Source organism: Cydia pomonella, chromosome 26, assembly GCF_033807575.1.
Source record: "Cydia pomonella isolate Wapato2018A chromosome 26, ilCydPomo1, whole genome shotgun sequence".
NCBI classification, from domain to species: domain Eukaryota; kingdom Metazoa; phylum Arthropoda; class Insecta; order Lepidoptera; family Tortricidae; genus Cydia; species Cydia pomonella.
The window spans coordinates 8,345,851-8,369,580 of record NC_084728.1 but is presented as its reverse complement, the minus strand read 5'-3'; the positions used below and the strand labels follow the sequence as shown (position 1 = coordinate 8,369,580).

The following is a 23,730-nucleotide window of genomic DNA, read 5'->3' as shown; positions in this document are numbered from 1 at the left end:
GTACTAAATAAACGGATAAAAATGTTTTCTTAAATTAACGTATCAGGAAATGTTTGATAGAAACAAAAAAGACGAATAAACTGGGTACTTGTATATTAGTTCAATATAAAATACCTAATGAATACAAGCATAAATAACAAATTCAACAACACTATTCACTTGACTCCATTATTTACACACAATGAAGATTCATTCCTTAGTAAAACCTCATTATTGAACACTATAGGATACCACTACCACGGTTTAGATCATGTATTGACTAGTACAGGTAAAATCACGAAAAAAGCCTAACCCCATCTTTAAAAATAAACTAAAATCGAGATCCATCTCTCTATCACTCGAATTTGCAAGAGCGATAGAGAGGCAAATGACGATTTTCGATGATGATGATGGTAGGACCCCTGTTGAAGGCCTTCCGAGAATACCGAAGTCAAATTGCGGGAATCTTTCTTTTTTACTCCAATTAAGGCGTAATTAGTGTGACAGAGAAAGATTCCCGCAATTCGCGAAGTTATGTTTTCCCGGTAGGCCCTCTGACGCGCGTGACGTGACCTTGAAGAATCTCATCTATAAGCAGGTGAATGAATAAAAAAATACATTCATTGACCAATGTTTTTTTGTATTCATTCGCTCATTCGACCCATTGGCGCCTTTTTTCCTTAATTTACCTGTACTTAAATTGTTGTTCAAATATACTACAAAACAAACATTTTGGCTGTATCGGGCTTGTACTAAGGCCAAACACTAAACTACAAAAAACATCAGGGAATGTCTGGGAATACAATTAAAAAATATATTTTGCTCATGATTAATCGGAAATTAAAGAAAAGGTTAAAATGTTTAACTTTTTAACCTTATGTTAAAAATTACAAATCATAGGTGTTATTTTAATTTAATTGGCTGGTGATCCAAATAAGATGTTTAATGTTAATAAATATTTAATGACAGTTATGATAATGTGTTATGCATTTGGTTATTAAATGCAACTTTCGGATCACCAAGTATATGTGACTAGAAAAAGCGTTTGAGTATATTTTAAAAAGTAATTCTTATTTTGTTTTTTAAGCTACATTTTGGCAGGATGAAATAGTCCGTTGACTTTTAAGTCCATTCATTGCTACACTAAGTATTCATTCGATTTTAACAACCATGTCGAGATTTAAGTTCACGCCCGTCATGGAGAGCAGGTAAAGAAGTAATATTATGTCGAATATTGCAATCAACGATATAAAAAAGAGGATAACCATATGAATGTCAAGCTGTATTTGGTTATTTATATTGACAAACATAGCTTCAAAAATAAAATAATATTACTTAAGAATTTCTAATGTTGTTAGTAATTTTATAGACTGAGATAAAATGCAGGTAATTAATGGAATTGTTAGTACTAGTGTTTGGGGTTACAATTGGTTTTATTGCTGTCATTAATCGTTCAATCCTAAAGACCGACCAAAGAAAGGTATTCCAACGTGCTACTCGTAATAGAAAAGTTTATATTAATGACTGATACTGAACAGTACCAAAATAAATGTTCATTTTGTGCTACTAATGGTAATAATGTAGCATTTTTGTTTTGAGTTAAAGTCCTCATAGATGTAAAAAAAAGTTATTTTAATATCTTCGCAACACTGGCTCTGAAGCAAACCAATCATAACCCCAAGCTCATTTAAGTATCGGGCCCAAAAAAATATAGTTACAATTAAATTATGTTTAAAATAAATTATTTAAACCAGCTTAAACTAGAAACTATGAAGATTCAAAATAACTTATTAATTGATACAAATTAAATAAGAATAAATATTCGTTCGTATCGAGTTAAGTATTAAACTATAGGAAAAACTTAACAGAAAATGTATTATTGCTTGAAACAATACTGCTACAAAATCTACTTTTCCATTAAGTTTTTACATAAAATAAAATAGAGATAAACCAAACGCAAATAAAATAAATAGTTGGCAACTTTTTTATTCTGAACTGAATATCAAAATGGATATCAGAAAAGCTTACTAGCAACACAGTTTGACTATTTTAGTTACTTAATTATTGCATATAATTTACCTCTAAACGAACCATTTTTTAGCAAGGCACGAATATGTTCTTCGAGAGCCTCATGTCAAAACTAAATAATAAAATAAACATAATTTTCTATTCCAATTTTACCACAAATTTATTAAAAAGAGCAAAGATAGCATCTTAAGCAATTTTTCTTCTCAATTTTGTTATTCATAATCCAAACATATCTCATTGTAATATAGGAATTTTAAACGCTATCTTATTGCCATCCGATATTACATTATTTTGAGAATAATCTTAAATTTTAAACCACTGGCTGGAAGCATCTTTTCGCAATCTATAAAAAAAATTTGACTGTCGTCGAAGTCACTTTTGGCGCGGAAATAATTTAGGCACTTTATTATGCGGCTTACGATGAATTTTCAAATAAGCCTCTACGAAGAGAGCCAATATAAATGTTAAAAATTCATGCAATCATGTGAGGTAATTTAGTCATAAGATAATTTTATTTACTTTGCTTACATCTTACGACAATAGGTCCTAAACGCCGTTTTCATACAACGTACCTCACATTGAACTAAACTGACAGTACCTTAAAAATTGCCATAATTTGACAAAACCCCAATTCTGGCACACAAAACAACCAGTATTCCCCTTTTTAAACTTTTGACGTAATGTTTAAACTAATTAGTGCTTTCATCTGAACTAATTTTGTCTTTTTCCAAATCTAAGACAAGATAGAAGACTGCCGCGGTATTTCCAGCCATATTTCGACTTTTGAAACATATTTAATACCGGTTAAAGTCTAATTTTAAGAAAAGGTTAAAAGGTTCAATTCACCAACCTGTCAGAGACAAACACTTTTGAACTGACAGTTTCTTTACAGACCAATTCGCCACCAGGAAAACATATTTTCCGTACATTTTTAAATTCGCACTCTATATAGAGAAGATTCTAAGGAACAAGTTAGATTTTTATTCGTTCAGTCTTCTTTCTTTCCGGCGGCGGATTTCGGAGTCCCTTCCAATGAAGAGGGGGGCCGATCCGATTCAGCTTCTGAACCTGAAAAATTCAAATTGGTTATACAAAAAAAAAAGAATAACAAGATCAATACATACATCTAAGAAACTCACGAAAACGCGCGCTTTGACTCGTAATGTCATAATAAATAAATAATAAAATCATGTACAATTTGACTTTACATTGTAGACTTGCAAATTCGTACACCTAATTTAAATTGTTAACTAACCTAGTGTATAAAGTAATAACATTATAAGCCACTTTGAACCTTATTACCATGACAGCACTTCATATAAACTGTCTCGTATTATGATTACATTAAATAGAAACGCATATATAGGCCAGAATGAGATAACAAACATCAGTAATAACGTCTACAATGGTATGAGCTTTTGTTACAGACATACTATCATCGTTACTTGAAAAAAAATCTGTTAACTACACGTACGATATCGCACCTCCAAGAGCGATAATCACTTCGCCTTTAACAATTAAATGTGTCTGTGTTAGCAAAATGAATCAAAGAGAGTCCCTAAAATACAAGTATCTCACATAATAATGGTAGGAAGATTTTTCCGCATGAATCGCAACTGTTGATTGACTATTCACAACCTTATTACAACTAGATACGGTCTACCAACTCAGTAGGTGTTCACTTACTTCCAATTTCAGATATCTTGACTTTTTTGTCGTCATCGCTGTCGCTGGAACTGGATATGGAAGAGTCGTCGCCGCCTGAGATAAGAAAGGGACATATGTAGGGATACGTGCAGTATGATGTATTTTACAATGTATTTATTGTACGAATGGATGTTGATATTCGTTAGTTTTCACTATAAAGGAGCTAAAACGTGTAGTAAAGGGTATGCTACGAGCTACAATTAAAAATATTCACAATTGGTAATTGTATAACATATTACTTTTTTTAGTATTTGGTACGAGTTTTTAGTTACGAGTTAAAGGTAAAAATGTTGATTATCGGTAGTTTTATAAGTAAAACACCCAGCATGCTCAATTTCGTATTTATTTGACAATACCCGGGTTATGGCATATGTAGCATGGATATAAGTTTAACATACGGTTAAAAGGTTAAACTAACCCATTCGGCGCGGTATGTCCGGCAACGCTCGCGGTGAAGACAGCAGTGGGGCCGCGGGGCGCTGCTTACGCGCAGGGTTGAGGCGTCCACAGTACGCACACACGTATGAGACGTAGTCAAACTCTTCTACCATTGCCATTCCTGCGAAGATGTTAGTAAAAATATATACAGTGCTTTATAAAATATTGAATCTGGGTCTAGTCATATTGCAATCAACCATAAGTTGTTGCAACCCGCCTTTAAGTCAAGATAGAAAAATGGTAATCGACTTTGAAGTGGTAGTTTAGTATTACATACTAAATTTGTAAATAAATATTACTCAGGAGGTACCCAGAGGCTTTTAACGACGCAATTTTAAGGCCCAAATTATTTGTAACGTTAATCAATTAAAAGTAAAGAGAATTATACCAAGCAAACCATCATGTACAATATATTATTAAAATTGTACTTTTAGTCACTCTTACCATGTGAGTTAAACCGTAAAATTAGCTTAGTATGACTCACGACAGTTGAAATTCGATTAGTTGTATTTTAGTTAGTAACGATAAGTTCCATGAAAAAGACTGCATAAAAACCTACTCACCATTATGAGAAGAGCACTCGTTGCAAATGAGAGCCATGCGGTGGTTGGGCCCGTCCTTCAGCAGGTAATCTACCACTTTGTCTAGGGCAGAGCGGTTTTTATCCAATAATGGGCGAGGCAGTTGGTCAGACTGGAAGCAGGAATTTCAACATTAATCTGTCGTTGTCCAAAAAAGTTCGTTAGTTTCGCTTGATGCCACTTTAATCGACTTCAAAAAAAGGAGGAGGTTATCAATTTGACCTGTCACCCACCTACTTTAGTTTAAGCGTATCAGTTGCTAACGCATATGAAAGGGATAAGTAATATTTTATTTTATTCTTTTTGAAGCCGGTTATTCTGTTTTTTGGGATCATTTGGGAATGGGTATGAAATTGATGGTTTTTTCGACACGTACATATCAAGACAAACAATGAAATTTCATTCAGTGCACTAACTTAAAAGTATGGCACATTAGAGCAAAAACTATTAATGATTCTAATATATAAGTGTTCTGTTTTTAATTACTTTATGGGAAGGTTGTAAATATTATTTTAATACATTACATAGTCTTAATACCAATCAGTTTATTGACGGTATTGCACCACACGTTAGAAAGTATGCATTGAATAAAATTATGCAATGTATATACATAAATTGACAGTACATTCTCTTTCAAGTCTATAGGATTCTCCTGTGCATTGTTGAACACTAAACGTTCAAGAACTTTTTCGCAAATCTATATAAATTTCTAATCTAAGACAAAATGAAAAACGGGGTAAAACAAATCACTCAATCGTTCCACGATGATATGGAATATACATTTGGATGAAAGGAATATACACAATGAATTATCGCGTAAGATAAATTGATTACTGGTTTGTTGTCCTCGTCGGCAAAACGGACAGAGGGCACACCGTTGGCTTGCTTGTCCGACATCTGCCAAAGATTGGATAGATAGCCGGTGAGATTGGCACACGACTGGGTTAGATTGTCATAGAGGATAGATGACATAGAAGTGACAGTGTGTACGTTAGAAAATTACGGTAATTCTTTATGTGTCCTATTATCAGAAAAAGACTTTCACTAACATTACAAGTTTTCATGAAACTTGAAATACAAAGATTGCTTGTGTCTCGTAATAACAAGAGTTTAGAAGTTGCTACATAGACATAAACGCGTTTATGTATATAGCTATATACATAAACGCAATATTATTTCACCAAAATCCCCTTCGGCCGCGTACGCAACCAGAGCTTCGTAACCAGATGCGATCGAAAACTATTTCTGCTTTGTACGAAACCGGTTGCGATCAAAAACTAATTCCTTCTTACTAGTTATCAGTTACGATCGAAAACTTTTCTTTGTTGTACGAAACCTTTCGACCGTTGATAAAGTCAGCTAAGATTATAATTATACACCTTGTTATACAGTATAAGTACTGTACACGTTATATCATCAGTCAAAAATCAGAACACAAAAATGTACCAGTTGATAATATTCAAATACTTTGTTGGCAAATACAATGTAACATTGTTCCTTAAAAGACACTGGCTTAAGAGACATGGAGCACTGACATTCAGGATAAGAAATTATCATGAGTATCATGACAAAATATTTGAAAAAGAAACCTATAGCTAGATGGCCCAGACATTGGTTTCGTATAAGAACGAGAAGTGTTCGATCGTAACTGGTTACGGGTAAGACGAAATTAGTTTTTGATCGCAACCGGTTTCGTACAAGGCAGAAATAGTTTTCGATCGCATCTGGTTACGAAGCTCTGGTTGCGTACGCGGCCGAAGGGCCAAAATCACCATCTAAGCAATAGTGACGTTGCATCGTGACGTTACGATATATTGCCATTATGTTAGAAGCGTTTCGTCAGTAAAGTGCGATTGTCAGACTTTGACTATCATTTGTCACTTTTGTATTGCTTTAGGGCTATGGGTCCCATATAGACATTTGATCCTCCTGATAAAAAAATTACAGAAACTTAATAAAAAAAATGCCAAAATATTAAAAATAGTGGTATTTGAAATAATTCACTAAACTTCGTGCCTCTGGTATAAAAGAATGTATCGCACATGTTTTTAAATTATTTATATATCAACAACTTACAGGTAAGCTTTTTTAAAATTACCGCATTCTTCAGGCCACGAGCGCTTTACTTTTTCCGAGGTAAATTGAAGTATAACAGATAACTCACCCTCAACCTGGGCCCCCTGAACGTCGACCCCACGTTGTTCATGGGCATCAGCTCTCTGTTCTGGTTGATCGGCGTCGATGTCAGCGCGAGTTGGCGTTGTCTCAGCTGGCCGGGCGTAGCTGTAAGTATTATTCGTAACCATTTGTAAACTTTATCGCAGAGGCATAAGATCTAGCAATGATCAGTTAAGTGTGTTCTGAAATTTGTTAAGCTACCTTATCGCAGAGGCATAAGATCTAGCAATGATTAGTTAAATGTGTTCGGAACTTTTGTTAAGCTTTATATTTTTAAATCACTGGAATAACGAAACTTAACAAAAAACGAAATAAGCAGTAAAACCAACTAAGATCTTTCTTATTTAGTTATTTGGTTACAAACTAAGACGGTAAATCACCTGAAACATTCCCATTCGCCGTTTATTCTAAGGCTCTGTCTGTGTACATTGTATTGTACTTATTGAACATTTTATTTTGTATTTTTATTTAAACATAGTTATGAACGATACAACTTCATAGGTTCCAAGTCAAAACTAAAACAATTGCTTCTGGAACTCAGGAGTTTACTAGGGAGCAAGCAGTTAGCAAGGGTCAAAAGGGCTCTATATTAAGTAGGCTACCTGGGGGCGTGCTAGGGTTACCGCTGTTACCAGGCACGTTGATTGTGGGCGTGAACGGCTTCAGGGCTTTGGACTGGTCGTCAGGGCTCCCATACTTGTCCAGGATTTCTTTCGCTACCTACAATAGTTATTATATATATTTATTCAAAGTCTAATGAAACAAACACAAATGGCCGAAGTTTAGAGCATAAAATATGGTTTTAAGTTTATTTTAAATATATTCTAGGGTAGGTTGCACCAAATCGTCTGCAACGTAATAATAGCTTGATGTATATGGGGATGTATGAAAAGTTCGACAGTCCTCTAGAGTCTAGGAGGTAGATCGATAGTCACCGATGGCTTATTTGATGTTGATCAGTTCGTTGATTGTGGGGAGAGTAATTAGAATTAGTAGTGGGAACCTGCGATCGCCACTATGAATTGATTTTAACCTTTTGTTAAAACTAAGTTAAATGCTCGTAACTTTTTTTGTTATCATACAACAGAATAATTTGAAATCACAGTCGATTGCATGTAAATAGTGTAAAAAATAATGACAGGATTTTAGTTTTTGAGGGACCGGAGCTGCTCATCTCCGCTAAACTTGTTCAGATATAAACTTTCGTGGGCCCATATTTTCATTCTACTAACTCACAGCGGCAATAAGAATTTCACCTTGTAGGTCTCAGTGTTCATGACCTCTTCGAGTATCTTCTTCTTCTCTTCTTTCATTTTGTTCAGCTTTATCCTGTTCTTGTTGATCGTCCAGTTGTAGTACCACGATATCGCGGTGCGTAGGAAGATTACACTGAAATGTAAAATAGTGTTTGTTTATGTATATTTGCTAAAACGGAACTTTAAAAAAAGGTTAAACCCACGTGTTAACACCAGTAAAGAGAGGCCAGCCTAGCCAGAGTTGACTCTTCCCCACAAACATAAAATAGTACAATATCGCGAATAAAACGTCGAGACCCACTGAGTAAGCCATGAAGTACATCTAGCTGCAAAACTACATATCTACTTTATAAAGTGTGTATCGAGGTGGGTTCATTCATAAAGTGGATTACCAATTTTGTAGCTTTTGATGTCGAATAACACCAAACTTTTAAAAAAGATTAAAATACACAACAGGTAATATATAGTACATAATCGCGAACGACACGGCCGATGACTCGCTTGTGTTTTAGCTAATACGGAACTTTAATAAAGGTTAAAAATTCAAAATACTCACACAATAGGCAACACCAATAGCGGTGAAGCATGTAACACTGAACTCAGCCAGTACTGACTCTTCCCCACATACACAAAGTAGTACAATATCGCGAACAACACGTAGAGCCCCACAGAGTACGCCATAACGTAGCCGATGACCCGCTTGTGTTTCTGCTCTTTGCTCTGCCCATCTTGTTCGATTCGTTTAATGTTGGTTTCGAGTTTTTCTAGAATTTCTGTTGTCGTTTTTTTGCGCTAAAACAGAAAAGTAAATCATAGGTTAACAAATGTGCCGTATTTTAATCAATCCGTGTAGTCGTAATTAATTCGACTAATGTAACTTAAGTTGAATTCGGGCGTCTTGTAGAGCCACTATTTGCCGACCACTAGTCTAAGGTGGTCTTCGCTGCGAGCGAGACATCGCTAATATACATTACATACGCATAGTGGTGTCACGTTCATACACCAGAGCGACGTGCCAATTCGCATCCGTGGGATAACCGCGTAAGGCATGGTTCGTTCGCACAGTGTAAAAGTTATCCTTTTAACCACGCGTGAAAGTGCTTCACATTTTTGCGGTCAAAAGGTTCTTTAAAAACCTTTACTTACTTAATTCTTTAACTTGTCCTATTAGGATTATTTGGGATTTGTAGTTGTTTAACTCATTGACATATATTACTTCGTAAAGACAGGCCAGGCGATACAAAGTGGCCCAATACATTAGTGTCAAATCATGTTGTGCGCAACCAATGCGAGCTAGTTGTGCAATCTGACGCAACTAGGTACAAAAAAAACTTTTATATGTAAACTCCATATACCGCCCGTCCTTGGGGACATTTTTTTTCCTTGTCTTTCCTTGACAAAAATGGTTAGAGCAATATCGCGGGCAGGCTTTCAGTTTTTTTTTTTTCAAGGTATTTAAATCATGTTGCGGCCGAAGATTCGGTTTTAGCCATACAACCGTGCGGCCAAGCCGTAACTATAGTTTCAATAGGGTTCAGCCATGTTTCGGTCGAATTCAGACCAAAATGGTTCCGTTTTTTGCATATTTCATTTGGAATCTAAATATAACATTTTTTAACATTTTTATAATATTGCAACCCAAAATACAATTAACAATCGCATGATGACCCCCATTCAGTTTCCAAACGGAGACAGCATTCGCCCACGCTCTTTTCAAACATGCAAACCAATTGTGTAATCATTATGGATGACAAATGACATTTTTTACTTGAAGAGACTCGTCTAGACAGAAATGTAATCAAAATTAGACCTAAACACCATGGAAATAAAAGCTAAATCGAAACGGTAATTTGACTTTTTACTTAAAGGCGTCTATAGACTAAAATTTAGATGAATGCTATTTTTTGTTGAATTTGAAAGTAAGTCTGCATTATTCGGAGCATGACCAATGGAAGCTTGTTAAATGATTTTGAACTTTACTGTATTGTATTAGAAACTATAGTTTAAAAATATGGAGAATTATATGTAGGTGAAATTTGCTTCCTTAGTTAATATCCTCTTGTTATGAGTATATTGTTTAGAATTTAATAAAGTTTTTGTTTCAAGTTTTGTGTTTGTAAACATAAATTTTTTTACAGTTAAGTGTAAAAGCATGGGCGTAGGCAGGTACAGGGTAGCCCCCCCACCCCCCCCTCTGGAGGTCAAATTTTACATACAATGTATGCCTCTCTGCAGCGTCTGTGTTGTATACCTAATCAATCTAATCATCATGCTCCTAAAGTTGTCCCGACAATTATCCACGGCTGACTTGGGGAGCCTAGAGTCCGCTCGGCAACCTAATCCCAAGAATTGATATAGGCTTAATATACCTACTATTGATAACATGATTGGTGTTCTATTATATCTTTCAGTCCTGGCTTTGAATATACCCTTATCTATCTGATGACGTAAGAGTAGACATGTTTTGCAAACATAAATGTATGTCTTCAATACGCTGAACAGCCCAAACGAATTTATTGACCGACTACTACAAATTATAGAGCTCTGCATACTTACAGTAAGCTAAGAATATTGTTATTAAACCATCACTTTCTTTGTTATTATACTTATTATGGCAGTATTGGCAGTAACTTTGTCTGTCAGTGGTTAATTTATGGTCTAATGAGGAAGTTGATTTTACAACACTTGGTAATAAAATACTCATCATATTGTTTCGGAGTAATATAATACTTTGTTACAGGTCTCAACTACATATTTGATTGGCAGGTTAAGGTGTCTTTTGTAATTATAAACTAATACTAGGAAATAGAGCTTAGGGGCTGTCCATTAATCACGTAATACTAAGTAATGGGGGGGGGGAGTAAGTCTGCAAATAATCACCAATGATCACCATGAGGGGGGGGGGGGGGGGGGGGGGGAAATATCATATGTATTTTTTTCTTAAATTGGGCCGAGCCTAATATTGTGAAAAAAATAACATTACATCCATCTGCTTTTGACTGCTAAAACGAATAGTTATTTGTTTTACAAGGGGGCAAAGTTGTTGTTTAACCGTTCATGCTAATATTGATACCGGAGCCAGCAAGATTCCAAAATTGAACCACGAGCGTTCAAGCGAACGAGTGGTTCGAGAAGTAGAATGTTGATAATTGTGAGGGTTTCAAGGCATGAGGGTTAAACAAACTTTGTCTTCAAGTGAAACACAAAATTTTCACCACACCAATGCGATGAAACTACTAACTACGAAATAACAAAAAAAAAAACAAAACAAATTAAATCACATTCAAATAAATAAATAAATAAAATCCTTTTATTTCAGACAGTGTCCATATACACATTAAAATTAAAATTACAAATAAAATAAAATTAAATTAAAAATCTCAATTACAAATTAGAACTAAATAATTACTAACTATTATACACAATTTATTTATATTTCTTTGCCCAGTAGTGGGACAGTATGGGCTCATAATAATAATAAATTTATATTTCACTATTTATACATAAATACCCATTAATAATCAAATGTCATAAATAATTTTTTTATTAAGTATGCAACAATGGTACACATGAATGAGAAATAGAAATAGAAATATATTTATTTGCCATTAAATGTGGTACAAAAAGGTGGTACATTATTTTTATTTGAGCCATACACATTTAGACTTTAAAAAGCCATGCAAATTGTTTTATACAAAATTTAAGATTAATTGACATAATTATTTTAATCAAAACATGCATTATTAAACTTGCTATAAAGCCGTTAAGTCATAAACGTGGACTGTTACTAATACAAACAAATTATAAAATTTACAGTCCATTCCATCGAAAAATTCCTTCAGACTGTAGTAACACTTGTCAACAAGAAAAGAGTACAGTTTGATTTTAAATTTATTGAGTGGTAGTTGTTTAAGCTCATCAGGCAGTCTGTTAAATATTTTAACGCACATTGCGTAACAACTTTTGTTTTTCATGACTGTATGCATTTTAGGGAGTACTAGCCTGTCAGGATATCTAGTATTAAAATTGGTTATATCTCTTTTCATGACGAACATATCGGGGTGTAATTTGACAAATATACAGACTTCGTATATATAAATCGAGTGAACCGTTAACAATTTCAGTTTAATAAAAGAACTTACACAAGATGTTCTTTTAGGCATGTTGCATATTGCTCTAATGCATTGTTTTTGTGCTATAAGGCCATGATTTACATAAGATGAATTTCCCCAAATCAATATACCGTACCTTAAATTGGATACAACAAAAGCATGATACGCCATTATAGCGGTTTTCATATCAGTTATGCGTGTCAATCGCCATAAAACATATACAAATCTATTAATTTTTGAGCATACTTTATCCACATGCATTTTCCAAGTACATCGATCATCCAGGGAAAACCCTAAGAACGTAGTGGTATCACATTCTACAAGAGTCTGTCCGTTGTAAGCTATATGCAATTTCTCCTTCTTACCTCTAGTATTAATAAACTGGATGTACTTTGTTTTATCAACATTAACTTGTAAATTATTATCATTTAACCATTTAATTATATCAGTAATAGCATTATTAATAACATTCTCATAATTTTGATTATTCCTATCGCAAAAAACAATTGAGATATCGTCTGCAAATAAGGTACAACTGTGATTTGTAATTAGAGGCAAATCGTTAATATATAAAAGGAACAATAAAGGTCCAAGTATAGTCCCTTGAGGTACACCGACCCTATTATATAACATAGTTGATCTATAATTTTGTTGCATTTTATCATTGTCTGAACCTACTATTGAGCGAACGGAACGAACGTGAACACGTGAACGATAGAACCTGATAAAAAAAAAATATCATTCAAAAGCATTATTTAAAAGTAAATCCTACTAGCTAACAGAAGGAAACAACTCAAAATTTGCATGTGATTACTTTGCCCCACATGTGGATAAAATGGAACTTTCTCATTAGTTTTTGAACAACCAAGAGAGCCTTTACTAGTTGGTGTGGTGAAATCAATTGTTGTTTTATCGATGAAGTAAACAATCATGAATTATTGTTTGAAAAAAAGAGCTTGTTTACGAAATTTTCGCAAATTGATGACTGCATTGACTTTATTATATCTATATACTATACACACACCTGTCCACAAGAGTGAATGAATGTAAACCAAACTGTATGCTGCATTGTTTTGAAGGGCATTGGAATAAATCAAAGTTCATTACAATATAAACTGAATTAATTTACTTGACAAGTTAATACTGTTGAGAATAGCATTAACAGACCATTCCTCATCCATGACAAAAAGATCTGCTGTTTTTTGCTGATATCGCGAAGCGTCTGGTAGACGTAACTGGTGACCGAAGAGCTGGCGGCTACCTCGCACAAAATATCAGTATTGCGATACACCAAGGCAATACTGCCAGCATATTTGGTACAATGCCTCAAGGGCCTATTTTAGATTTAAGCTAGTTATTCATTTAATGTAGTATTTGTATGGTTAATGTAATACCGCTATATATATCTATTATGTAAATAAAAAATAGTCGGTAATAATGACGGTGCCTATGAAGCCAATGGTCCCGGGTTCGAATCCCGAGAAGGGCATTTATTTGTCTCTGCATGGCATTTGCAATGATAAAGTGTGGCAATGTCATAATTAATTCTTAATGTCTATGAATCGATGATGTTTATAATGACGCTTTCTCACTTTGTTTTGGGTGCAAAAATAGCTGAGATGGGCTTTAGTTTATTTATCAATGAATTTCAATATGGTTAAAAAATACAGTGAATAGAAGATTTTCATACAAAACTTGTTTTTGCTTTATTACATTTGTTTTATAAGGTGTTTAGGTAGCTAAAAACAGTATAAACTTATTTCAGCCCTAGATATACTTCATGTTATTGTCATTATATGTGCAAAGTTTCATTACAATCCAACACATAGTTTTAAAATGAGAACAAAACTCTGTTTGTATGGGAGCTTGCTGGGGACTCTTAATCAAAAAAATATATTTACTCAAATTTGACTTTTATTATGCTCCTCTAATGAGCACATCTGAGGCTTTCACCCAGCAGATGGGATCTGCAGTCAGCCCCAAAACAAAGTTAAAGAAATAAAAATAAAAAACAACAATCTGGTACATACTAGTTATGTACAGAATGTAGCATTAGTTTATGAGACTGCTAGTTTAACAGTCCAGACGCGGTTTATTTATTTAGTATAAATTTTATTTTGACACTTGGAGAGACTTTACACCTCCAAATTTTATTAATATTAGTACTCTGACATTGGGGACCTTTTACATCTCCAGATTTAATGTGTTTTTAACCATAGAGACTATACATCTCTATTGTATTGTAGTAATTATTTATTTTAAGATTATTATAATGTAATGTTTACCCAGGTATTGGCTGTTGTATTTATAAAATGTTGTTATGTATTTTTCATGTCACTATATGATGTTACTATAAATGTTGTATTGACTTGTAAAAGAGCCCTTGAGGCCTACTTGCAGAATAAAATTTTGAATTTTGAATTTTGAATCTGACTGTAGAACAAATAAAGCTTTAATAATAAAAGTAATGAGCACATCTGATTTATTGTTTTAACTCATATTTTATACTTTTAAGTACAGTTCCCTGAACTATTCGGACGCCTCGCTGCACCAGGGTCAGGTTGGGCTGTTTAGACAATGGGCACAAAATCGTACACCTCCTGTAACCCGCAGTACTTGGCACGCTTATTTTTGGTGCCAATTTCTGCCGCTGAACCCGCAGCCTTAACCGTGTGTCTTAGATGGAATGCAGCAAATGTACTAACACATGTCGCATCCCATAAAAGACACCGCCCCCTCCACCAGGGGACTAAGGTGATTTGAAAAATGTCATAATTAGTGACTGTATTTTGTTGCTTTGAAACTAAAACAATTAAAATTTAAAGTGGGAATAATGACTACTGACTATTAAAGTGTTAGTTTTTTAAACTATATTTTTTATATTTTTAGAATCTTTTAAAATCTTCAATTCATAAACCAATATAACACCAACCCAATACCTGTTATTTGTATTGTCTATCTAATTCTGTTATCTGTATTGTCTTTAAAACGTAAAATTGTAACATTGTAAACAATTACGTCAAGAATAAATAAAAATGTAAATTAGCCCCCAATATTTAGCATAATTATAACAGTTGACATAACGTCTAAAGCACAATGTTTGAAAGCAAGAGCATGGCACTTCGATTAAGCGTAATAAATAATGCCTTCATTTATGTCAAATTTCTATGAAAATATGACATTTATAATGACCATGCCTCACTTTGTTCATGTCAAGTTGGCACAATGTTACTTAGGCAGACTAGTAATACACATCTAATTTGAAAGTGTCATTTATAACGAAAGTGAGAGTGAAATGCTGTGGAGGGGACAATGGCCCAAGCCCACATGGTAACTGTAATCATTTATATCTAAAAACTAATTCAATTGAATAATAATATTTCATAGGTCATGGTCGAGTATTTGAACTACTGCCAGGGGATTATTAGACATGTTCAACCATCGAAATAGTTCTGGCAACGTTACAAATAGAAAAAAAATGATTAATACAAGTCCAAAGTACTTACTCGAAATCTGGAAATGATAAGACCCATTTTCACCGGCAAATCACTTCGACACGTTAATCAACGCAAATTCTAATTAACACTCGAAACATAGGCTTCGTTAAAGAGCTATAACAATCTAAAAATAGGTCCGGCTGAACCAATGAAATGATGACGATACTAAACAACGAAATAGGTACACTTTATAACCTACAATGCCGACACAATTGAAGGTACGTGCGTTTATTACAGTTTGCAGAATAGGCTACATGTCAGAGGAGTCGTTTTCAGTATTGTATTCGAACATATTGAATGCTTAACGAAACAAAAAGACGCTAAATCGTGAAAAAACATTCACTTTTCTAGCAACTTGACAGATGGTTGACAACTATATTTTTTATGAATAGTCAGTGTAGAGGCCCGGATTCTAGTTTTTTCAGCACTCGTGTTTAGTCTTCCTTCACAAAGCAGTTACAAAACGCAACTGCCCACAGATAAAATATAAATAATAAATGTACAGTCTGGCCAACTGTTTAACACCACTTAAAGAAGTGATGTACTTTCAGTGATGGTTAAGTGATGGTCATGCACAAAGAATATAATACTCACTAGGAGAAGAACGCTAACTCCATACAAAAAAATGCCCCTTTCAAAAGTTCGTTTATACTAGTAGCGCTCTCTTTGTATCTCAGTACTAAAATTGACAACCGGTTTAGCCTGGCGGGTTTTGGTAGGTAGTGATCCAGTTCTAGCTAGTGGTTCTGGGTTCGAATCCCGGCGACGGAATTTCTTTTTGTATTTTTTCATTTTTTGTTTTTGTTGGAGTGAGGTTTTTAAATTAGTATCTATCAAATAAAAAAATATTATGTTACATATTAATCAAAATCACAGGCATCTTTTGTCCTAAGAGATAATGATATCTATATTTTAAAGTTTTTTCAATATAAAAGGTAACAATACAGTTTATTATCAAGTTATAAATATTTTTATTCCTATATATTAGGATCAAAAGAGCTTAATTCGTTCGAAAAACATACAATAGGCAGGAAAAAAGTCATTTTCTATACAAATTTATGTATCGGACGGGGCTTGTTGAACTAACTGTGACACTTCCATATAATATAATAAATAAATAAATAATAAATAAATATTATACGACATTATTACACAAATTGACTAAGTCCCACAGTAAGCTCAATAAGGCTTGTGTTGAGGGTACTTCGACAACGATATATATAATATATAAATATTTATAAATACTTAAATACATAGAAAACACCCATGACTCAGGAACAAATATCCATGCTCATCACACGAATAAATGCCCTTACCAGGATTTGAACCCGGGACCATCAGCTTCGTAGGCAGGGTCACTACCCACTAGGCCAAACCGGTCGTCTAATAATCTAAATATCTACATACCTATATGAATTTTATTCAATGAGACCACAGGTCGGTAATTTCGGTTCATTATTGATGTGGGTACCAAATAGTTAACCTATCCTGTGCGTGTGATTATCTTTTGATTTTTTTAAGGCGTTATTTATGTTTAGGTCGTCTATTTTTAGCGCATGTTTTAATTCCCAGATCACCTTCATAACAATAAATAGAAGTCATTAAAATCTTCATGACAAAAACAATTTTATATATATACATATACTATTTATTGCATTTAATATAGCTTTTTATATATCTAAAACATGATCTTTGGCACATCTGATTTTACTCCACAATTGCAATTAGTGTAACTTATAATCATATCACATATATCAGCCCAAAAAACTAAAAATTACATGAATATATAACAGACAAAGTTGTTATTACATCTAGCCGACTGTCGGACACTTTCTGCTCCACAGCTCAATGCAGCGGTCTTGTTGATGGTCACCGAGAAACTACAACTAGTCGGAATTATGTGGCGGATCCGTGCCTTTTGATTTTGAGCCTTTCCAAGGAAATGATGGATTATTTTCTCACGTTCACCCTCTAAAACAAAACAGTCACATTTTAAACAATACTATAACCTATGTCCCTAATTACTAACCTTGCTAATAGCTACCAGAGTTCTAAATTGCCGGCTAAAACAATGTAAAATTTTACATCTATGATGAATTTTGATTGTAATTTTGGATGCGATAGGGCGTCCGTGGGACTTAAGAGGGTGGTAAGATTAAATTTATGTATTTGAATTTGGCAATAGTACACTTATTTTATTTATAGATTAAAATATTTCTTACCTTGAAATAATTGTTGTTTCTTAGTTTAGTACAATGGATTAAACTTTAACCGAGTCTGAGCGGAGATACTGTGCGGTGGATTTTTAATTTTAAAAATTAATCAATAAATCTATTTCAAGAGCATAAATCGTTATTTAATCATTTTATATGAAAACTGATAGTTTTGAAAATGAAAATAGTCAATTACTTTGACAGCATTGACATTGCAGACTTTTGTCTATGTTATAATAACCGGCCAGACCCAAGTGCAAGGCTTTATGGATATACCGATACGTGCCTCTGACCTCCATAGATTTTATGAACATAGACAAAGACAAACTGAAATAGGTAATAATTTATATAAAATAATAATAATTTACATATGGTAGTGTGACATAAATCAAAATATTTGATAAAAATGTTTTTATTTGTTCCCAAAGTTGAATAGACAAAGTCAGATAGGAGCAATGTTGCTGTAGCAAAATATTTTTATATTAATAACTGGTATCTATTTCCAGAGCGTCAGACCACACATGCGCAATTATGAAGCGTCATATCTTTCTAAGGAAGTCGACAAGCCTTGGTCATGCATGATTCCACGTATTTTTTTAATATTTTAACTAACAGAAATGGTAAGAAATAAGATTTTTTTTTGTTGATCATTGTTATATTTTAAAAATATCTTCATTCAACCTAGGCAGTAGGCAACGCAGGCAGGCAATGCACTCAGCCAGTGGAGCTAGATATTTCACCATGTACTATCACAACATGAGGTCCTTGAGTGGCATGAGCAAATCAGTAATTCGTAGGTATAAATAAATTTAAAAGAAACAATATAAAGTATACAGTATACGTTTATTAGCAAATTCTCCATTCCTCATTTCCTCCGTAGCACGGCAACTCAGTTACATCGGTAGACTCCACGCCGACCTGCCGCCCGTCGCTGTCCACGCAGCGGCAGGCGCCGCGGCGACACTGTATCTGCCGAAAGTTGCCGTTGCTACAACACACTGGCTTCTCCGTTAGAGAAGCCATTAGTTGGGTTGTTACGGCACAGTCTGAAAAAAGGAAACCTTTTTTTTATTTCTACAGACACACCCACTTTGTCAGTAGAAAAAGGAGCGAATTTCAAATTTTCTAAGTTGCACCGACTTCAATAGAATAAAGTGTGCGCGTGTCATTATAAACGTCATATACGTAAATTTGACATTAACGATGACATTGCCTTACTCTGTCATTGCAAATGCTACGCAGAGATAGCTTGGATTGGTCCGACTCTAGAACTTACTGCAATTCATTTCTTCGTACTCCTTTGTGCCGGGCATTGCTTCGTACCCCTCTATTGGCTGCCCGCGCTCGTCCACGCAAATTTTACTGCAATAATAGAACGCATATCAGTACTGCCAACCAACAGAAAATGTAATCGGGAAACCAACCACTTCCGTCAATAAAAAAAGGCGGCAAATTAACAAAATTATTTATCTATCAACGATAAACCATCCACAGCAACAGTTTGTGAATTTCACGGCTTTTTCTAGTAACAGTTATGGTAGGCCAGGATAATTGTATGCAATAAGATCCCCAATAATCAGATAAAAGTTGAGAGAGAGCAAGTTTAGCAACACACAGTTTCCGTGGAGTGAAAGCAAAGACCAAAGTGTTAACAAATTGGTTGACATTTGGAAGCTATAGTCTGTCAAGCAAAGTCTGTCAGTAGCAATGTAAAGCAAACTGAAGTATGGCAACACTCACAGAGCAGTATTGCGCTAAGAAAAGCAGCAATGTACATCGAACCGAAACATATTTTTTTCCGCTGAGCGCGCTCTTCGTACGTCAACTAAAATTGCAGCTCGCGGTTTATTGAAGCATTTGGAAATTGTTATTATTATGAGAGGGACAATTTAAACTGGAGTAAAAACGATGTCAATCAATATGATAAACGAGATCAAAAAATACCTATTTGCAAACGGACTATGCTGGAGAAAATAATGTTTGAATCAAGTCATTGCTTCCGCAGGTAGCTGGATTTTAATATATTATCAGATTTCTCGGTTGGAATTCAATATTAAAGATATATCACGATAAAATGCAATACAAATGCTCCTTTATGCAACCTTCAAAAGCTAATTGGACATATTTAGGTAGGTACAATCGAAAAATATATCAATAGATTGAATTAAAATAAAGGTTTGTATGCTTAGTAAAAGGTGGACGCAAAAGGCGAGCGCTCGCATTCTTAACCTTTGGTATGCTTAGGAGCAGATCTGCTACATATATATTCAACTTAAACATGAAGATGTCATAGCTAAATAAATGTAAAGGTTAAGGCATTTGCACTTGAGTACTTTTTACCAAACGAGCTGTTAGTAGGTACCTATACTACTGAATTTAACTAGAATAAAACAATCCATTGTTTTATATAGGTAAATATTAAAACCTAGGTAAGTAACCCCTGAGCCATCACTGGCAGCGGTAGCCCTGGTAGGGTATCACTGTAACTATTCTTGTCACAATTGCAGGGCTTATTAAATATCAAATATCTGGACTATTTACATCATTTTGATATGGTTTTATTCTGTTTTAGCAAACTTAGAAGACAAATAGGGAGCAAAGAGAACATGAGCACCACGGTAGAAAGCTGTTTTTAACATCAGTTCAGAAACTGAAGAAGCCCAAAGAAAATAATTATGCCACTTGTTAATTGTAAATTAGTGTATTTCTCTTGAACAATGTCACATTCACATACCAGTGTAATTTTGAAATGGTTTTACAATATATTTATATAAATATACAGATTAAAAATAAATAAAACACAACTGCAGATATTTTGGTGTTCATTTAATTTCAAGGCAATTAAGATACGGGTCACTTTAGCTTACTTACACTTAATTCAGGCCATTCATTGAAAAAATATCATTAAGTTACCAATGTTACTGGTCCACTCCAACCAAGCATCAGAATACTTTGTACCTAGTCACTTATTGCATCTTAAGCATAAAACAGATCTGTTTGAAAATTTGTAATTTTAAGTTTAAAGTTTCCATTCCAAGTTTCAAAATGTATTCTTATAGTAGTAGTTACACATAAAACTTAGTCTAAAGCAATTTGCCTAATTTATAGTACAGAGATATTCCAATATCTCTGAGACCACTCTTACATGCTAGCTTGGTAAGGTTTTGCTCACACTACTGTTTTTATACAGGCTAAAAATGTTAGATATTTACATGTATTGGCTAGATCATATTTTATATGTAGATATTTAAAAAAGTCATTTAGATATCAGAAGAATGCTGTTAAGAAATTTTATTAACTTTCACATTAGTCTATTCAAGACTTGTCAGGAACTGACACAATTTCAGGTACTCAAAATATTAATAAAAGATACCTTGACAATGGAAACTTAACAACTTCCACTCATGTGAGTAATATGGAGTTATATTGTTTCTGGATAAAAGAAGGTATGATTTAAATGTTAAAATATTTTTCTAAAATTATGCACACTGAATAAATTATTTTAATTTATTGAACAAACAGGTAAAGCGACTTAAAACTTCTTTTAAATAGGTACATACCGACTTCAGAAAGTATAAACTAGGATTTTCCATAGGTATACATGTGCAATAGCTGAGTGCATGAAACAAATCAGCCTAAATAATATATTTTCGTGATGATTAACAAACGGACAACTTTTACAATAATAATCTAAACTATTGTCCCAATTTTTTTAGTTTTTTTAATTAACAAGTTTATTTTTCGTCTTGTTTGCGTTGTACACGTATGTACGTAAACCGCCGTAGGTAAGTTTTGTATGAAGAGAAACTTTTACGAACGCCTTATATTGGGCGAGTTTTAATCCTGCAACAAACATATGGAAGTATTAGGTTGATGTTGCGAAAGAAAGTAGGTATAATCAAGGTTCTTAAACGTCTTAAGATTGTTTAAAAAAGTTACCTTTGAAAATATTTGAGGACTTCGTCTGTTGATATTGGGAACAATCGAATCAGTTGCGGTTTCGAGGGCACAATTCGTGGTCTTATTGGATATATTTAGGCATACGTTTTATCTTTATGTAAGCCTTTTAACCCTGAAACAGAAAAAACTGCACATTATCTTAAAAATTCTCCGGGATCTTGAAGTAATTATCATAACCTCAAAATTTTCTAATGGTTAAGATCAACGAGCATGATTTTACTTACATTGTAGGCATCTTGACTTTGCTTATGGTCATGCACAATATTATTTAATATATTGATATTTATTTTAATGCTGGGAGCAGAAATTTCTCTTGAATTAGCACCGATTCGGAATGTAAACAAACAAGATGGACGATCCACATTCTACAGATAAAACACAGATTACACGCGATTTTGGAATTATTCGAACACAGTGTTGCTAGCCCGCGATTTTTCAAATTTGCCGCGTTTTTCTACTGACAAGATTTGCTTGACCAACTATAGGTGGCAGGTCGCTTCTAGATAATAAGTTTAGCTCGAGCCCCCGCGTTGTCTGTTATCAGTGTAAAACTGAAATCTGACTGAATACTCAAGCCGTTGCCATTTTGGTGGTGGGCAACTGTGTATGTGTTGACTTGACTTTAGTATATTAAAATAAATAATTTTTAATTAAAAAAAAAACCGCCTTCAAAAAATATCCAATAAAGAAAATAGTAACTATATACACAGTAAAATAAAACACTAAAAAGTTAGAAATAATAAAGTTTTTTCTGTATTATAAATCCAAAGTTCGTTAAAGAACCCCTTTACAAAATATATTATTTACTTACAAATCAATAATAATAAACAATATTTGGAGTCGGTGCCAGCAACGATATAATGGGATTAAGATTTTGTAAACATATCTACATTATCTACTAATTTCTAAGTTATTGAATTGAAAACGACATTTAAGTTGTATCACTAGTTATTTTTATATCGTTGCTGGCACCGACTCCAAATATTGTTTATTATTATTGATTTGTAAGTAAATAATATATTTTGTAAAGGGGTTCTTTAAAGAACTTTGGATTTATAATACAGAAAAAACTTTATTATTTCTAACTTTTTAGTGTTTTATCTTACTGTGTATATAGTTACTATTTTCTTTATTGGATATTTTTTGAAGGCGGTTTTTTTTTTAATTAAAAATTATTTATTTTTTGCTTTTTAGTGATGTAAATATATATATATGTATATATATAGCCATCATGATGTGGTGTGCACCATTTGCAATAAAATGATATATCCTCAGCAGCGTACGAGACTAGTAACTACAAATCTAGACAATTTACTTCCTGCTGTTTTAATCGCTTTAGGTAATATCGTGACCTGTACTCGTTGTTCAAATCATATTAAAAACGAAAAATTCCTGCTCAGGCAAACTGGAACAAAATGACCGTTTCAGATATTCCTGACTTATATTGTTTAACTTAGTTTTAATTTTAGACACTTGGAGACCTTATACATCTCTAAATTTTTACTTTTATTTTGTGTTTAATTTGATTGTGTATACCTATATTTTTAATAATTCTGACACTTAGAGACCTTTACATCTCATAGTACATTTAAGTTAATTTAAGCTAGTAATTTTGTGTAGCTATTGCGTCTTTTATCTGACATACAAGCACAAAATGTTGTGTCTCACAGCTACATGTTATTACTATTTTATTTCTTCCTATTTCTTTTTGATAGCGAGTCAGGTGTGTTGGGAACGCAAGATACCTAATACTCCTCCTCGCTTCGCTCGTCGTCGTACCT

The 23,730-nt window shown here is 33.7% G+C and overlaps 2 protein-coding genes and 2 long non-coding RNA genes across 8 annotated transcripts in view; 1 reads left to right on the top strand and 3 right to left on the bottom strand.

Annotated features, from left to right (window-relative positions):
• Window positions 1–78: 78 nt before the first annotated feature.
• On the bottom strand, window positions 79–16,162 carry LOC133531844 (endoplasmic reticulum junction formation protein lunapark-B). Of its 5 annotated transcripts, none has more exons than XM_061870236.1 (10): window positions 15,786–16,162; window positions 8,724–8,959; window positions 8,168–8,300; window positions 7,544–7,631; window positions 6,898–7,016; window positions 5,568–5,630; window positions 4,716–4,845; window positions 4,133–4,273; window positions 3,694–3,768; window positions 79–3,075 (listed from the first exon to the last, which is right to left on the bottom strand). In XM_061870236.1, the coding sequence occupies exons 1-10, from the start codon at window positions 15,810–15,812 to the stop codon at window positions 2,996–2,998; spliced, it is 1,092 nt and encodes a 363-aa protein (XP_061726220.1). In that variant the 5' UTR covers window positions 15,813–16,162; the 3' UTR covers window positions 79–2,995. The 5 variants fall into 5 exon arrangements, with proteins under 5 accessions (XP_061726220.1, XP_061726218.1, XP_061726223.1 ...); XM_061870234.1 differs by having other exon boundaries at window positions 7,514–7,631; window positions 15,786–16,161; XM_061870239.1 differs by lacking the exon at window positions 5,568–5,630.
• Window positions 16,163–18,813: 2,651 nt separating this feature from the next.
• Window positions 18,814–23,730, bottom strand: part of LOC133532175 (uncharacterized) — a 30,958-nt gene continuing 26,041 nt past the window's right edge. The window contains exons 8-9 of the mRNA XM_061870727.1: window positions 19,266–19,351; window positions 18,814–19,035 (exon numbers count right to left, since the gene is read on the bottom strand). Of these exons, the coding sequence (XP_061726711.1) occupies window positions 18,836–19,035; window positions 19,266–19,351 (286 nt within the window). The 3' untranslated portion in view covers window positions 18,814–18,835. The remainder of the gene's footprint in view (window positions 19,036–19,265; window positions 19,352–23,730) is intronic.
• On the top strand, window positions 19,659–20,803 carry LOC133532176 (uncharacterized). The gene is made up of 2 exons (XR_009801657.1): window positions 19,659–19,994; window positions 20,562–20,803. It is a non-coding gene; the product is annotated as an uncharacterized LOC133532176 (long non-coding RNA).
• Window positions 21,555–22,434, bottom strand: LOC133532177 (uncharacterized). Its single transcript, XR_009801658.1, has 3 exons — window positions 22,174–22,434; window positions 21,929–22,061; window positions 21,555–21,832 (listed from the first exon to the last, which is right to left on the bottom strand). It is a non-coding gene; the product is annotated as an uncharacterized LOC133532177 (long non-coding RNA).

Excerpts from the sequence above, each read along its gene's own strand:
- LOC133531844 (XM_061870234.1), bottom strand. The coding sequence starts at position 15,812 with ATGGGTCTTATCATTTCCAGATTTCGA. Across the intron at positions 8,960-15,785 it reads TTATCATTTCCAGATTTCGA|CGCAAAAAAACGACAACAGA; the intron begins GTAAGTACTTTG and ends TTTCTGTTTTAG. Across the intron at positions 4,846-5,567 it reads CCGACGAGGACAACAAACCA|TCTGACCAACTGCCTCGCCC; the intron begins GTAATCAATTTA and ends TCCTGCTTCCAG.